Here is an 18,078-nt window from a genome sequence, read left to right as displayed (position 1 = left end):
GCCGAAGTCGACGTATACAACTACTTTTATTGAAAAACGGATACCGAAGCAAGTTGCTCAAAAACACACGATAGAGTATCACAAAGCTGTTTCCGAAATAGTGAATTACGTAGAAGTACAAGGTAATTCACGTAAAATGAACCGAAAATATTCTTCATTTAATGGATCATTTTCGCAGGAGCAAACTGCTATGTAATAATCAACTTTCGCATGGGGCAGACAATAAATACTTCAAAAATACTTACTTATTGCTTGCATTGTTGGTAAGAATCGGGATATTATTGCCATTGCTATTAAAAATGCTATTCGGTTGAGGCTGCTGCAGTTGCTGTTGCTGCTGCTGCTGTTGCTGCTGCTGCTGTTGCTGCTGCTGTTGTTGCTGCTGTTGCGGTACTGTACCATTACCAGATTGGTGCAGTAAGGTAGATGCCTTCTTTTTGTGTAATCGATTCTGCAGTTCCAGAATGCGTTGATCAACTGAACGTAATTCAGCTTGTCGTTGCTGTAAAGCCTCACGTTGCAAATGAAGTCGAGCATCTTGTTGTAAAGACAATTGATTGCGATACTGAAAACAGAAATAAACAAATTTGTATGAGTACTTTATAATAAACTGACCGCCGCCCGCCCGGCATATCGACTTCGTTGATACACTATAAAGTGGACATCGTGTATATGGACTAGATGTTCTTCTCACACTGTGTTAGTCTACTTGTACTTTGAATCGTTAGCTGACAGACTGTATTTTCAGTTAAACAAAACAGCATCATTCTCTGCCAAATGGTTGCTTTCGACGTGACCGCCAGTGAAATTAAGGTCGACACAATTTACTTTAGGTATATAAAATTTAACCACAAACCATGGCACTATTTCATAATAAGCTGTGATAGTGGTAAAAAATTCAACAACATCGTAGCCTATTCATTACGGTGCCATCAAAACACAACCATGTACAATGAGCTATATATGTCGGGAAAATTGAAATGAAAATTTTATACACGTGTAATTAAACGCATAAATGGGAAAGTTTTCATATTAAATTAGGGTAACATGGATAAACTGGGATACGAAGGCAAAAAAAAAACAAAACAAACTGAATGTTAACAAGAAGTCCATTCATTTTCACTTTTCTCGTGTATACGTTTGCCTACACACTATAAACGATAAAATGAAATTTTAAAATGGTTTGCTATTCGTAAGCCTCGTTCGGTATTATGCTTGTGGAAATGTGGACATTAAAAAGGAAAAGTTTTTGGTTATTTGATGATGAGGGAATAACCGTTCAAGTTACGTTAAAATTATGGACATTATGACCAGTGCTTATGGGGTTGATGTTGATGGGAAAAGGGTATGGAAGATAGAAAATGGTTAATTTCAGTGGTCGTAGAAGTTAAACTAAAAAATTTATGAATGACGAAGAACGTAGGACAAGATGTAATTGATCGGATGAATGACATAGCTCATAACATAACACCAGAGTGTCTCGTTTGAAAACATTTTTACGGGTAAGGACATCGTAACGTTTTTCTCCGGAATGCAGAGAATGCTTGTCAAAAAAAATTCTGTGAAGTTATTTCAGTGAACAGGTTTTTTTGTCGTGAAAAAGTGGCTTCTTGAAAAATTCAAGTGAAAAGTTAGAGAAATTTCCAGGGCTTATTATTTGGAAATTCAATTCTTAAGTTCTTAGACATAAATACTCAAAAATCTTCAAAATTTCTAGATTTAAGAATTATAATAATTTTACAGAATTTTGAAAACTATCCTACCGATATCGGACGCATTTTCCAGCGAACTTTTTTATGCGTGCCTAGATAGGTAATGGTCACCTGAGATCATTTTTTTTTTTAATTCCATGATGCTTGTGTGAGAGGTGGTCGGAAACATGAATTTTCCATAGCACTTCAAGCATGAGTGATTCTCTAAATAGAGTACTGTAACGGGTTAGTGTATCAAACAAATTTTGACACTGTAAAACAATCTGGAAACATTTTTCATGCTAGCTAGTCCTCTATTTGACAACTGTCACTCGAAGCACTTTTGCTTGAAGTGCGTTGATTTTTCATACGGCGTTGTCTTCGGCTTAACGAAATGTACAAAGTCGTGTGAGGTCATTTGAAAGGCATGTTCTTTCGGGGCATTTAGGGACAAATTCATATACACTGAATTATGAGCGGTTTAAAATACGGGTAAATATGCAATTATTTCGGCGATATTCTAGTAGTTGCCCTTCAGCGGAAAAATTACGAACATGCATGTGTGTGACAAATTGATTGTACCTTCTAAAACGAATTCACATTGGAACATCTGGTTGGGCAGCTGTAGCCCCAAGTAGTCGAAAAATCACGATTTTCAATGGGCGATATGGGCAACCGTGGAAGTTTCGGATTGTTGATATGGACAGAGGGTTACAAGCCCTATCCACCACTAGTAACTGATTTTTTAGATGTTGTCTCTAATGGCCAATTTTTGACCATCTTTTTTTTGCTACCGTCGGCGAACTTTGAGCACTGCTGGAACACTATCAAAGTAATTTTTTTAAATCAAAATTTGTCCAATTGCTAAGCCCTAAGCTTAAGCTTTGTAACGATACCAAACATGAAAGATGTTCGTAGACTTTCGAGTAGGCCTCCAATTTACACTTCAAAGGTACAATCATCGCGTTACTACACAAGCATGTTCGGTGTCATTAGAAATATGTTTGACTTCAGGGGACCTACACCTAAATCTCATATAAAATGTTCGATGGAAAATGCGTCCGATTTCGGTAGGTTGGGTTTCAAAAGAAAAACTCTAAAAATTACGAATAATAAGCCCTGGAAATTTCAGAAATCTTTCTTGTACTGTAATTATTTGTCTCAAATTTGCGATGTGACGGCTGAGTCTGATAGCAATAACGATTAATTTGAAAAGAATTATCTCTTCCGAACTGGATATTTTGAACAGACATTCTTTATGGCCGACATACCCATGCTAATTGTAAAAATTTTTAAACAACACATTCAACAAAGTCAACATCGGATCATTAACAAAAGTATCGCGTTCATTTCACAAATTTTTCCTAACATAATCTCCTCCATCATCATCATCTTTCTTTCTTTATTTTTTCAAAAGAAAAATACGAATGAATTCACGACCGAATAATACGTACGGAAAATCCATAATATGCCGCGTGTTCACTGGTAATTAATTTTCAGTTCATATTTCCGCAATTATTTCCTTAAACATTTTTCTTTAAGACATTTTTCGACGCGCAACCACATTTATATACGCAAAACAACAAATTCAACGATGTGATATGAATACAGTGCTGTGTACAAAGCGAAAAAATTTTCCTATTCTAAGGATGAACCTATCCTGTAGGGATTATAAATCAATTTAATGTGTTCGCCGAGTTGTGTGTGTACGATGCGGTTTTTTTTCCCGGCTGCCTCTCACTAATTTTCTTAACGATGTTATTCAGTCAACACATCGACCGCGTTTATTAAGAAATAGACAGATATCACGTAATAGGTGGTAAATAGGAACGAATAGACTTAGGTCTTCTATTATATGCGAGTGTGTCTTCGGTATGATGACGGGAAAAAATGGATCTTCTTTCTTTTTGGGTGGGTTAATTGGTTGAAATGGATTTTTGAAGGGAATAATATTTTTATTCCGTGACCCGGTGACTCGGTAACAGGGTAAATGGATTTTTATAGCAACAATGTTATCTCGGTTGTTTGAACATTGTTATTCAGTTCTATTTTCATTTCATTCATTTATTGATTGATGTTGTCCTACACTTTACGGCACGCTCAGAATATTCGTCGATGGAATCACTCTTTTTTGTTTGTCTGCGTATATATGTATAGATTTATATGCAGCCATAAAGTATGGCAGTACGATACGTACGATATCAGAAATTCTTAAACGATTTTATGATGGTGATGAGCCGGTATCATATTGTTTTTTATAGCCCTGAAACGGTGGGCTTAACTTGAAAATCCAAAAACGGTTACGATGAAAGATGGTCGTATAAATGTTTAATGTGTTTGATTTAATTAAATACATTACGAAGAAGTTGGATTTAACACGACTGGTTTGATGTTTGCTGGAAAGAAGTTGAGAATAGGTCGAAGATGTACACGAGTTTATGAAATGCCCTTGGTACAAAGGACCCATTGCTATGGGAAAATTGCGTAATAATGTTTTCAGTACAGCCACAATTTGTATGACAACCTTTTAAAGGTCAAGAAAATAGTGTGTCTTGTCTTGGGAGATCACACCATGGAGTGTGACCCATAAATTTTGATATGGAGGGGGTCCAAAACGAGTCTTTTTTTTAGCGTGTGCACTATTTGAATGGCATATTAATAAAAGCTCGTGAAGCCACTTTCGTCACTCAAAGCATTTATAACACTAACAGAATTCATATAGGAAATATTGCTCTCGTTACGACAGGAGTCAAACATTTTTGATGTGAGTATTGTTGTTGATGTGCAATATATTGTTTGACAGACCGAAAACAAACGAGAGCATCGACGCTTCTGTGGACATTTCGACAACAATAATTTTTGGGTTTTGTCTCTATGGATGACTGTTTGATAGCTGAAATACCTTGGAGTAAATGTATCAAAAATTGGAGACTTTGTGAAGTTTTTTTTAATGCTAGAAGCAGTGCTATGGCATAACTTGAAGAAAGTGTTTCTGATAAGTCTCACTGAATTGTGTTCCTTCGGCAGGGACATAGGCATAGGCACTTCACACTATTCAAACTCACTTTCTTTTTGTTATGTAAATGACTGTTGTCTAACCAACATTTCAGTGCAGACGAATGTTTGAATATAGTGCCTTAACAAAGTGGCAAGCTTTCGCTACATACATAATCAAGCAGTTTGTTACTTCGTTTGATTTACTGAGTGAATATGAAGTAATGGAAGTTAAGTTTCTGCTTGCATAAATAATCGGCATAGTTTTCTCTGCAGGGTTTGGAATAAATTGGAAAATCTACATTCAAATTATTATCGATTTCCTTAATTGAAACATTTGATAGCACAATATTGGTTAATGGGCAAAGTGGGTAGTATGTTGCTTTTAGTTAGCGTCTGCTTAATTGAAACCAGGAAGAATTTGTAAATATTGTTTACTGTTACGATTGGAATGTATTTGCATGAAATCATGATGGAAATGAATCGGTGGGGAAAGAATGCATTTTCCCCATATTTGCACCAACAGTAAAATAACGTTCAAAATATACCAACACACACACACACACACACACACACACACACGGTACATACTTCTCTCGGGCTCCGTACTCGGCGTATGCACACCCCTTGTATGTATTTGACTATGTTGAAGTCTACTATTTTTTGTTGAGGAGAAATACAGTAAGCGACTGACTCAGTTTGTTTCAGCTGTTTTCGAGCTGATTCACACTTTCATACAAAGAAAAGTGCTTGTTTATACGGGTGAAATGATTACATGCATGTGCGTGGAAGAGGTAAATCAACAAATTAAATAGCAAAAATTTACTCTGGGTAAATTTCACTTGAGTGCAGAATTTGCATCAGCTGGTGTTCATGCTATCTCTTACATCAGTAGTGTATAAGCCGACATGACACATAAGTGGGGATCAACAAATAAACAATTCTGTAGTACTGTGAAATTTACCCAGTGTAGGTAGTTTTTGGTTACAATAGATTTGTTCCAAGGTTTGTTCTCATCCGAGAGACATAACCTTATCAATATTAACTTGTATGTTTTTTTTTTTTTTTTTTTAAGTTTCTTTATTTGTTTAAAAGAACAAACACAGGAAAATCTTAAAACAAAAATAGCGGATACAAATCCTACTGCTTTACATTGACAAATTCATTACAAAGCATCGCGCGTGAAAGAAAAACAAACAACTGGCATCAAGGGACTCCCGAAACAAAAATTAAATCCAAAAGACAGGCTTTAACGGCAATAAGCAAACTTGAAGAACTAGAACATTAGAAAATTTAAAGTTTAGCCAGAGAAACGCAGATCCCAAAACTAGCTCGAGAAATGACCAAATTCACTGGTTCAAACTATACACTTGACGAGGTATACCGCGTTGGCTTTTATTGAAAATCGTAATCGGATGGTTGTTGTCTCCGATAGATTCATCGGTTTCCCATTTGGACCAGAAGGCAACCGGCAGGTATTTAGGGTCCACCCCATGATGAAACGTAGCTATGTTTTTGATAATCGGGTCGTCGGGAATATTAACTTGTATGTAAAGGTTGATGTGGATGAAATCGTTGCCGTTCGGGTCAGAGCCTACTTTAGTGAAAAAGTTTCCCTGATTTCACTAATTTTAATTTCTCGAAGTTTCGGTAGATTCGTCGGTAAAATTTGGATAAAACTCGACCGAAGGTAAACCCCGGTAAGATGTCAAAAATTTATGAAAACAGCCCAACGAAATTCTCAAAATTGGTGAAATTCTGGTGAAATTTAGCGAAACTCAAAGTAAATAGTTTCACTAAATTTCTCTAAATTTCACCAAAGTTTGTCTAGAACAGGTTCTGGTTTGGAACAAACCTATCGGGTAATAATGCGCATAATGTAAAGGTTACCACCCTCGTGTGATAAAATATCGTTCACGGCACGATAAGCTCTGAAAAATTTTCATCGAATAAAATACCATGAACCAGCTGGATTGATTGATCAATTTCACTTCCAGAGTAACATGTTCATGCAATTTTAATGTTTTTGTTGTCAACACAATGTATCCCGGATAGCATCTTCAACATCAAATTCATATTTCATTACTTGATAACTAGAAGTTTCAATATCGTAAACGTTGCTGTGAAAATAGTCCAAGAACAGAATACACTGGAGAATACAACTCAACGATGTGAAATTGCGGTTGAGTCGTCTAATTAAAAAGGAAGTCTTACAAATGAACGTGACATGGCCTTTTGCTCAGTAATCGGATTAAAAACTGAAATGAAGAATACGTGCATTGTATGGCCAAACCGTATAATATCGGCCATGATGGTTGATTTAAAGTTTTTAAACATTAAAAAAAACACCAACGAGAAAAATGAATCCAAAAAGCAATTCAACGTAAAGTATCAAATTTAATCCGTTTCGGGTGTACACATATACATCATGCAGAGTATGATGTTACAACCATTATTGCTACAAAACAAAACTGGAGTCATAAAACTGAAAATGGTAATTTAATGTAGAGATGACGAAGGTAACATTTCCGATTTACGCTTCTCTTACGTAATAAATTACATTAAACACCGACCATACTATTTACACCGACGAAGACAGCAATAGCAATGAATATAATTAATCATAATGTTAAATGCATTAAAATTCACCTGCTGCCCCGTTTCGATATAAAACTAAACAGTAAAATGGTGTGAAAACGTGTGTGAATTCTGATACGAAACTTTGGTATTGTTGCGCAATGGTTTGGCTTTCGTGACACCGTATTTTGCCTACAACATACCGTTACCATCCACCTTTTCGAGAAAATCGGATGTCCCAAAATATCGCCTCCGCCAGAAACAAGACACATTAACATCTTTACGTTGTTGGTTTATCGCTGAGTAACTAATGGAGCTTATTTTATGCTTAACTCGCATGGTATATATTACATTCGTCCCTGATGTATGGTTGTGCTTCTTACGTTGTATTGTATACATTGTACGATGATGCCGAGCAGAGATGATTGATAGTCTTTAAAAAATATTAGGCAGACCCGATTTGCTAGAATGTCGTAAACTTCTGTACACGCATCTGTTGCCGATTGTATTCTCTTTCATTCAATACAATTGTGATTTTTGAAGCTTATAAAATTCATAGTCCAACTGTTGTTGATTCAGTACAATAGTAAAACTGAAAAATCATTTAATATGAACATCGACTGGCTATGCAAGTGGAACAAAGCTCTGTACTGTTGGCTGTATTTATATATAAACCTTGTGTGAAAAGGCAGTGCTCAAATTAATTTTGTTCGGAACGCATCAATGGAAAAGATATTATAAAAGAGTGAATAGGAAAAACTCTACTCTCCAGACCTGATTATCAAAACAAAAATCCTGGTTCGCAATACAAAATCGCGTTGAATCGTACAATTTTCCGCTGTATACGCATTTCTGTGCTATTCGGGTTGCCTTTTCAGTTTTGATTATTCCGACAAAAAATCGTATACCAACTTCGAGTGAAAGGGTATATGGTTATTCATTATTCGATGTATTCTATCCATAGAATATAGCGTTTGGAACATCATTTCATTCAGTATGGGTTTACGATACTAATGAACATAAAGCCATTCGAAACCACTTCAACTCATAACTAGCTTTAATTAGTGTATTACAACATTGTACTGTTGTATTCGTAGTTTGTGGTTTCGTAATTAGGTAATTTATAACTAACTCTATCGATGCACTTGGTAAGATAAATAAATCGGTAAAATGCTTCTACACCGAATGCTTCATACACCAAAATTCAAATAATTCTGAATCCATAATTCACTCACCATCAATTCCCTTCGTAGTTTATCTAATTCCACCGTCGCAACTGACGTACTAACCCCATTCGTACCAGCATTATTCGTTCCATTTCCAGGTATTAGATTCAATGGACCTCGCCTGTCACGCCGTAATTCTTCCAATTGTCTGGTGAGTGCTTCGACTTTCGCCACAGCCAAACTAAGCTCCTTCTCTTTTTCGCTGAATAATGCACGTATCGAGTCGAGATCATTGCCTGCAATTAAGCAATAAAATGGGTGAGTTAAATACATAATTCTCGTGTCGAAATAACATTAAATTTCAACGTTCGATCGGTTTAAAGAATAGATTTTTTCGAATTATTTAGTCAATTTATTGCTAACGAAAGTCAAAATCGCAAAATAATTTAGTTAATTCGTGCCACCCGCATTCAATCCGTTTACAGACGTTATTTTTACATTGAAGAAACATTCTCTGGTATAATCATAACGACTTTTACATCATAAGAAATTGATATAATTTGCAACAATCAAAAGTAAGTTTGCATTTTTTATGTGCATAAAGCAGATTGCAATCATCGACTCAAGAGTCAAGATTATTCCTCTAGATATTTTGCTGCATAAACCTTAAAATCAATTACGGTACAAAATCTAAGAAAACCTCCAAGTTATATATTGCAATAGCATCGGATAAGATGCCTCTTCAATCTCATCAGATAGTGAAACATCGATGCACCATTTATTATATTACGTTTATCATTATACACGGATAAAATATTGGATTGGTTGGACAATTCATTCCAATTCATTCCTACGTCGAATAATTTGCATTGGAGCAATTTTCACTCACATTTTTTGATCTTTCTTTACTACAGTTAATATCAACCGAATTCGTGTCTAAGTTTCCTTCAGCTGTTTAAACAGCTGGTTCACACATAGAACACAACTTTATGGTTTTCGTTTTACCAGCACGCGTGTGTATGTGACTAAGAAGCTCGTATAAGGGCGCATACTTGTCGAGCAAGTAAGACAACTGAAGTAAATTTAGACACAAGTTTGGTTGACATTGACTGTGTAAGAAGACAACGCCGGTCAAGGCAATGAGTAAATTTTGATTAATAACTTACGCACCACCAACAGTTTTTGCAGTTTAGTTGTCAAATTCAGATGGTTTCAAAATTCCCGCTCTTATTTTTGAGTCCAACCTTGGGGTTCGACAAACAAAAATGCCTAACGCAGTCAAGGAATACTATTGTGATCAAAGACTTTAAAATTGTTTGAGTGGAATTCAGTCCATCATCGCCAGGTTTTCTCTCCGTGCACAGCGAAGATTGTCATTATTTTCGTAAAATTGAACCATACAAATGAAATTGATTTTCAAACACAATACAATGCGCTCTGATTTTGTAAAATTACATTAAATCGGAATTGCATACGATCGATAGAGTGGATTACGGTCGACTATTATGTGGAAAAATTTGTGATTGTGAAAACGTTGGTTATGCCATGGAAAGTGTTTTCCATTGAGAATGCTTTGGATTTGATTCAATTTCTTAAAATCAAATTGAATGAGTTCTCTGATGATTCGATTGCTAATTACAAAAGTGCTATTTTGGTATGTAGGGTGTTTTTGACGAGTTTCTGAGATTTTTCATTTAAATTCAAGTCTCCTGACCAATCTAGAGAAGCAACATCGAAATAATAACCGAAACTGCACTGTGTGCGAATAGTCACTTTATGATACTTTGGTTATTTGCACAATTCGTCAATAAAAGACGATTCGCACATTGTGTGAATAGCCACTGTATCGCTATTCGGACATTGTAATATATCGTCGGCAACATGACTAAAGGGCATATCTCCGATATCTCAGGAACTACTTAACCGATTTTGAAAAACTTTTTTTCCCTGAAAGGTAGTAACAAGTTATAAATTCTGAGCTTAAAAAAAAATTCAGATAAATGAGCATTTTTCGTCGTATTCTCTAAAGGCTTTTTAGTTTTTCCACAATAACATGCGAACCGTATGGCCGATTGATTTCATGTCGAGCTCAAAATTCATTACTTTTGACTACCTTTCAGGGAAAAATAAAAAAATTTCAAAATCGGCTCAAGCGTCTCAATTTTGTTTAAAAAAGCTGTTTTTTTCAGTTTTTCGACAATATCTCCTGAACCATATGGTCAGTTGACTTTACGTCGGGCTTAAAATTCATAACTTTTCACTGCCTCTCAACGAAAAAAAGTTATCAAAATCGGTTGAGTAGGTTCTGATATATCGGAGATACGCCCTTTAGTTATGTTGCCGACGATATGTTACAGCCATCATTATAATGACACTAGATGACCCATTTGCAAGTCATCGTTTCTTCCGAAAGTCGTTTAGGGAGACGGATCTATCGAAATAAATAGGGACGTTGCTTGGTTTGATCATTACATCTTTCTCCTCATAAAAAATGGAATGTAAGTGCGTTTCGTGCGATAGAAGCAATTTAATCCTTCTAATGTGATAGAGTAACTCGTCGATACCTTTTTAGAATCGCTTCGGCTTCGGGCGCTTGAAATGACTGTTTACAACGTTTGATAATCTAACAATCGTTTATCAAATATTTCCAACGTTAATTTTAACTCTAATCCAATCTAAAACGGACGAGAATACCTAATACTTTTCAGTCAAATTCTAATTGCTTTTCACATCCTTTATGGGGCTTAAAAAATCAACAATACTCACAGGAAATTGTCTACGCATTCTAATACAACCGAACCGCCAAAAATTTACCACTTGAGGAAACTTAAAAAATCAAAATACTCTCGATGCTTGCACGACATTTCTACCATTCAATGTTGCGGAAACCTCTCAGCCGTAAGATAATAAACAATTCCGAATATCAAAAGTTGAAAAGAAAAACTCGAAAACAGTTTACCGTCGCAAAGGTGTGAAGGAACGGAAAATTTGTGTAATATCTTAATACACGTTCCATGTATACCTCTTCATGGCGTTTGTGTTTGCGTCGCGCGAAGAGCCTTTGATCTTTTCCTGTTCAAATATAATAACGGATTGATGTAAATGTTTATTAAATTGTTCAGTTAAATTCCTTGTTTGCTATTTGCTTCATAATCTGTGTGATATCAATTTGAACCCAGCGGGAATATTTAGAAATAATATTTCCGCAAGGGATTTGTTGAATTGGTATCATTATGTTGAACGTATAACAAAGTTAGATATGTGCTCTGTTCCTTGCAATAGATATTCGGCACATTGTATGAAATGTTGAAAAGTGAGCCATATCATTACGGGATTATAAAATATATGGATTTCAGACAATGACAACATGTTACATTGTAGCGTACACGTCGGTGTATAAGTAAAACAACACCGACTCATCTTAGCGCTTTTAATTAATCATTCGAAGGAACATATATGTAATGAATTAAGGATTAATATGACATACCGAATTGCTAAATGTAAAGTGTTGTGATGCGTAACATTTGATATTGTTTAGAATCCGTAGACAGCCCAAAACCGATGACAATGATAAAACCACTATGAATAAAGTTAGATATGAATACAAAATGTGGAGGACAGATGCAGCCACAACGAACGAAAAAAGCAACAAAAAAAAAACGTTCGTTTGATTGATGGTGTTAGAGTACACATTTAAGTTGCAACTTTTTAGCCCATTAAAAAAGGATCACGTACCGAAATGGTAAAACGATGCGTCTCGTTTTTGGTATCATTCATTCACCATAGCTCGGGTTAACTGCTTAAATTGCATTTGGTATTTTAAGCTTTGTTATCTATGCAATACAAACGTTTCAGACACTTTAAACGCATTTTGAATAATTATGCTCGAGCACACGGCCCGGCTGAACTAAAATAAAGTTTAGTATCGGACTTAGCCACAATGTATCCAAAAGTGACTTCAGGTATTAATAGATAGGAGTCATTAACAGAGTTCAGTAACATCATGCCCAATTTTCCATACAAAATTAGTATTTTACATGACTAGGGAAAATGACATAACAAGATGAAAAGTAGAGTTTCAGTGTGAATTTTGTTGATCCGAGGCGAAGCCGAGGTCAATAAACGCAAGAAAACGAGCATGTAAAACTTCAAAAAATTGAAATGGAAAGCTCAAAACTGAACGTATGACGTCACAACTTTCCAATGATACCACACTCGATAAATTACGTTCAAGAAAAATACGTTTTTGGACCTGCCAATAGTAGTGAAGTCGACCAGCTCCAATTTTACATAATACAATTGACATATTTAATGCAACTACACATCTTAAATATTATTTATTTGCATATATATCTTGATACCCTTGCCACAAGCATACACAATCGTACAAACAATATAGAGTGTTATGATGAAAGAGAAAGAGATATTTTGACACGTACCCCAAGGCAAGTTATAATAAACTGGTCCTTTCTCGCTCTGATCATAACAGTCTATAGCCAATATTTCACACATTTATTCGCAATATTTATTTGACAGTTTATCTGTCAAATCGTATGGCGATTTTAATATAGTTGTGTGCAAGGCTGTATACTTTGGGGAGGTCACGCAGATACAGAAACGCGGGTTATACACCACAGTTGATGATAAAATGGCCGATTTCATACAAAAATTCACCTACTCTGATGATTGTCGTCGTCTTGATGATGTGGTGAATTTTTTGTGTATGTAAAGTCATCAGAAGTGGTGTGTTCCCGCGTATCTAATAAAATGGCGGTCTGCGTGACCTCCCCAAAGTATACAGCCTTGGTTGTGTGTCACTCATATTATGTGCGAGGGGCATAAGTCAATTACTGAAGAAATTGTAAAAGAAGTTGTCGGGTCCGGCACGAACATAAATAATCAACATAAACTATAAGTTTTAACCAAGTCTGTGTTCTTTGGCAATCATTACCACAAAACCACATATTTTGTGACAATAGCTTTCTTCTTCATTCTCTCACCAACCACATACCATCACGGGATGGAAAAACACTCTACAATAACATATCATGTATGAAAGAAATGTTTTTCTGTAACGTAGCTCACGAGGAATTTAGTAACTAACTGAGAGACATATGAAACGTGAAAATTTTATATTTCTGTCAAACAGACAGAAGCGAAATTTCACAGATGATCCGCACAAACAATAAAAACTGTTTTTACGTCTTTATACGGTTTTACCACTACCATGCGCGTGCATGTAGCAGCTTGAAGACATTTATATAAGTCGTGATTGCTTGTGAGGATCAGCTGAAAAACGTTAAAAGCAAGATCGTGGTGAAATTTGACTGCCTCTGACTGTAATTTCACCAATTTTGGGAACGTCCGAGTCGTCTCACTGTTGTTGGGAAGTCCAAAAACAAATTCCTCTCAAACGGAATTTATCGAGTGTACACTAACATAAAAGTTGACAGATCTGGCAGCCAGATCTGTCAACTTTTATGTCAGATTCTGGCTCTTGGTAATGCAACTTTTGTATGAGAAATCACATTACCTGGAGCTAAATTATCCGTCACAAGTAATCATTTGTAAACTTTTTTGTCAGTCTGGAAAGCTGATGTCATAGGTCGAGATAGATTTCAGTTTCGAGCTTTCTATTTCAATTTGTTGAATGTTTCGGGGAGAAATGTTTCAGATGGTAGGTTAAATTTTGTTAAATAAAAATATTTGTATGGGAAGCATGTGGGTGCGACGTGCGACTGAACACTGTTAATGACTCCTATCGAGTCGCTTTTTATTTTTCGGAAGTCACTTTTTGGGTACATTGAAATTACACTTATTTTAGTTCAGATGGACCGTGAGCAGAAGGTTGTTTTTTTTGGCAACGGTCTCGATATTCAGTGACAGCGTCGGAATTAAGCGATTACTTGTTTCAAAACGATGCTATTCAAAACGATTCCGCATAAATTTCTATTGTGTTGTTCAATGAAAAATTCTTTTTTTTTCAACAGCGAATTCGTCAAGCTGTTTTTCGTGTTTTTCAACACAAAGTTGTAACTTTTCAAAGGGAAGTTTAATCAACATGTTGTTTTCAGTTCAATGAAAAAAAAAAAAGATTTCGTCTTTACGATGAACTATACTATTAATGCACTAGATGAATAGAAAACTGAATTTATAATAGATTATACAACACAAATACACAAAAAAACGCCTGTAGCGAAAACATGATCCTCTTTGTCGTTAAACAATCGCGTAGACAGTAGACGTAATGCAAACAAAGCTTATAAAGCAACACCCTACCACCCCCAACTCTCTTCATTACTACTTTATTTATAGTCAGAATATCAGAGTCTTGAATGCGATTAAAAGAAGTGTATTTTCTGTACAATGTTTTCGTGTTATGTTTGCTCGCCTTGATCTTCTTATGACGCCAAATTAACATTTCGAAATAATATAATTCGATTCAGCGCTTTCACACATTAAAATTTTTCAAAAGGTTAACTTTCAATCGTATTCAGTTGTCAGTAGGACGATAGGTACTTAAACTTCAAACAGAGCCATACATAACTAAGTGAAGTCTTTCCCTTGGAAAAACTTCTTCTTATCCATTCCGAAATCGGTTTCAATGTAGTTGGAACTCTTAGAAGTTTGCTCGTATATAATAAATTTTACGTAATAATATGCCATTCTCTTTTACATTGTTTACAGACGGAATAGGAGAATGAAAATGTCTGTCATTGCGATAACAAGCTGAAAGCTCGTCATTGTTTTCTTGCTAATTATTTCGTATTCTTTGGATCGAGCAAAATAATTGGCACGACGACGAACGTACAGCTCAAGCAGTCAAGCATTCGCCTCAGAAAAATTGTGTGTTTTCACTTGGCGATTTTTTTCTTCTTCTTCGTCCCATTTTATTTATCTCTACCGATTGTTCTATACCCATTGCACATAGCTTTCAACAGATTTCCATGCTGGAAAATGTTTAATTAATGTCGGTTTTTCCGTCAGGAAGATGGTCACAATCTGTGAATAAAAAAAAAACATTTTTTTTTCTCTCTCGTTTTGTTCAGAAAATGTATGATAGATAAATATGGGCTATCGCCCAATGGTACCCATCGTTTTACATTTTAAAGTTTTGACTCAATCTGTGTGTGTTTTTGTTTAAGTTTGTCCTTTGTATATTTCCCTCATTGTTTCCATTTTACTTGTACTTTTCTTTCAGTATTTTTTCGACGGCGAAAAAAAAACGCCATGAGAATTGGTCGTCGTCGTTATTGGATTTTGTCATCGCGACAAAGGTTGAATTTCGAAAACAATGCAAATATTGTGTTTGGGAAAAAGTTGCGATTTAACGATGTAAACGTTAAGTATAAGTTTTTAATGGAAATAATGCTGGGAGAAACTTTATTTAAATTAGTTAAAAGCTCCGTTGGAATTTAAGATTTGTTGATAAAAGTTTTCTTTTCTTTTCCCCTTTTGTGTTGAACAAGACTTGACACAGTCGGAAAAAAGTGATGGAGTCGTCGGGAGTACATAAATGTAAATCGCATGAAGCTTATATATGATAGATGGTAAATGAAACAACTATAAACTTGCATGCAAATACGCTAATTGCTTCCAAATGGGGCACGTACGTACAAAGTGTTTGCATGAATGAAATGCTAAATCAAAAAGTCATTTGAAAATAGACTTCGTGTTTTATATTTAATGCAGTGTCAATTCAAATTCATTTGAATTTAATGAACCGTATAACAAGAAGTGTAAAACTTCAGTAGGTACGTTTCCTTCACGAAAACACTTTTGTTTGCATCCTTCTCATGCGAGATCGGAATTCGGATCAGTTATTTTGCTTGCGTAAATATTCATTCATTGTTGCTAACTTGTGCCTAAACTGAAATTTTGCGCATACGATGTGTTGTCAACCTCGGCTTCGCCTCGGGTTGACAATTAGGCACATGTTAGCAAAATAGCTATTTGAATTGTTCTACATTAGGTTGCGAAGAATTTCCAACCCTACCTTATTCACCGAAGTAGAAATATGAAATTCCACCTGCAATTGAAGGTGTAACAGCAAGAATTGTCAGAAAAAAATACTTCCAAGCAGGCTGAAAATACATTTGCATTGTTGAGATCGACAATTATGCGCGGTTTCCATTGTAATCCGATTTGAAGCCTACGCAGCGCTATATTTTAGGAATTCTAAAAAATTCTGAAATTTTTTGAAAACGTGACTTAGAGTCACATGGCGGACGTTAGTACATAGACTCACTTCCAAACCCGACATTCTTAGAAAGAACCATGGAGCCGAACGATTGTAAGTTTTAATACCATCGTCAATGATGACTCATCATGATTCCGGTTTCCTGTGTCTTTTGAAGTTACACCTAGTTTATGGTTTAGAGCTCAGAGATGTCTGATGACGAAAACTCACTGCTGGCGAATATCTAACAGTTATGACTTTTCGAATTGCCAAATTGTTTTTGTCCTTGCAAGCAACGTTTCATTTGTGGTATCGAAGTTATAGCAAAGGTGAAAACGTTTCACTGGCATTTGTATGGAGTTGCCAATTTGAAGAGACTAAAAAAAACCTAACCAGTTAACCGATTCGGTTTGCATTCTCTTAGAGAATCTCTCTATGGGTAAAAGAATTTTTAGCAATCAAAAAGAAGAAGAAACTTTGCAAAGATAAATAAAGTTTCAAATTGAAAATTGACGACAAAATGTAAAAAAAAGTTCTTTAAATGCAATTTAAAAATGTCATGCTGATGTGCATGGTGCATGTGTATTAAAGAAATGATTTCCTGTTGATGTCTTTCGTATGTACCTTACTACATTCACTACTTACTAGTAAATAGATCGAATTGCTACATATCAGTAAATTATTTTCTTCGTAGTTCAATCGTTTACCACATTTCAATTCACATCACATGCTACAAAATTGACTTCAGTTTATTTAACGAAAGTTTTGTTTCATTTATAGCACAGTACTGTATTGATTTTTCAAATGTATATATATTGGACTCAGTTGAAGGACGTCGAAAACCTTTTTTTTTTAATAAAAGTTTTGTTCATTTTTTTTTCGATTTAGTTGAAGGTGAAAGTTATAAACTTTTCACCTAAAGAAAATATCGATTATTGACATGACACGATATATAGTCAGTTCATCGGCCAAGTAATAAAAAATGAATGGTAAAACTAGACTAATGTCATGTATATACCATTGGGTGAGTATAGTTCAGATAATTATTGTAGGTCGGAGCAGAACTTCAAGCTTTCATCAGCGAAATTGAACTTTTGTAACCAATTGAAATAATTGTTGGGAACATCACGTACAGAGATATCAAAAAATCAGAAGAATTTCGTCGGAACTAAACTATTAATTTCTTTCTAAACCAAAATTAAATTCCAAAAGTTTATTTGCTGTCTGGATCGAACTGGATTTACCATCACTGAATCCATCCATCTTTCACCTTTATTCACAAAAAATATTTCCATTTGACTCGATTTACTACAAACCCTTACTTACAGTTCATCAAACAGCCACATTTACATTCAATGTTACCGTATCGATTAAAACATCAATTCCGAAATGATTAATTTGATTAATTTTGAAGTATTTTCGTCTGTGATAATTTTCGTATAATGTCGACTGAAAGGCTTTGCAAATTTTT

At 35.2% G+C, this 18,078-nt stretch overlaps 1 protein-coding gene and 1 long non-coding RNA gene across 7 annotated transcripts in view; both read right to left on the bottom strand.

Moving 5' to 3' along the window:
- The window catches only part of LOC119070809, a 531,393-nt gene that overhangs the window by 375,445 nt on the left and 137,870 nt on the right, over nt 1–18,078 (bottom strand). The window lies entirely within an intron of this gene.
- Nucleotides 1–18,078, bottom strand: part of LOC119070145 (apoptosis-stimulating of p53 protein 1) — a 150,715-nt gene that overhangs the window by 8,302 nt on the left and 124,335 nt on the right. For all 6 annotated transcript variants that reach the window (XM_037174490.1, XM_037174481.1, XM_037174494.1 and 3 more), the window contains 2 exons: nt 8,498–8,724; nt 246–565 (listed from right to left, as the gene is read on the bottom strand). In XM_037174490.1, the coding sequence (XP_037030385.1) occupies nt 246–565; nt 8,498–8,724 (547 nt within the window). The remainder of the gene's footprint in view (nt 1–245; nt 566–8,497; nt 8,725–18,078) is intronic.

This window comes from Bradysia coprophila, chromosome II (genome assembly GCF_014529535.1).
Source record: "Bradysia coprophila strain Holo2 chromosome II, BU_Bcop_v1, whole genome shotgun sequence".
Taxonomy (NCBI): domain Eukaryota; kingdom Metazoa; phylum Arthropoda; class Insecta; order Diptera; family Sciaridae; genus Bradysia; species Bradysia coprophila.
This window is presented reverse-complemented; position numbering and strand designations above follow the sequence as displayed.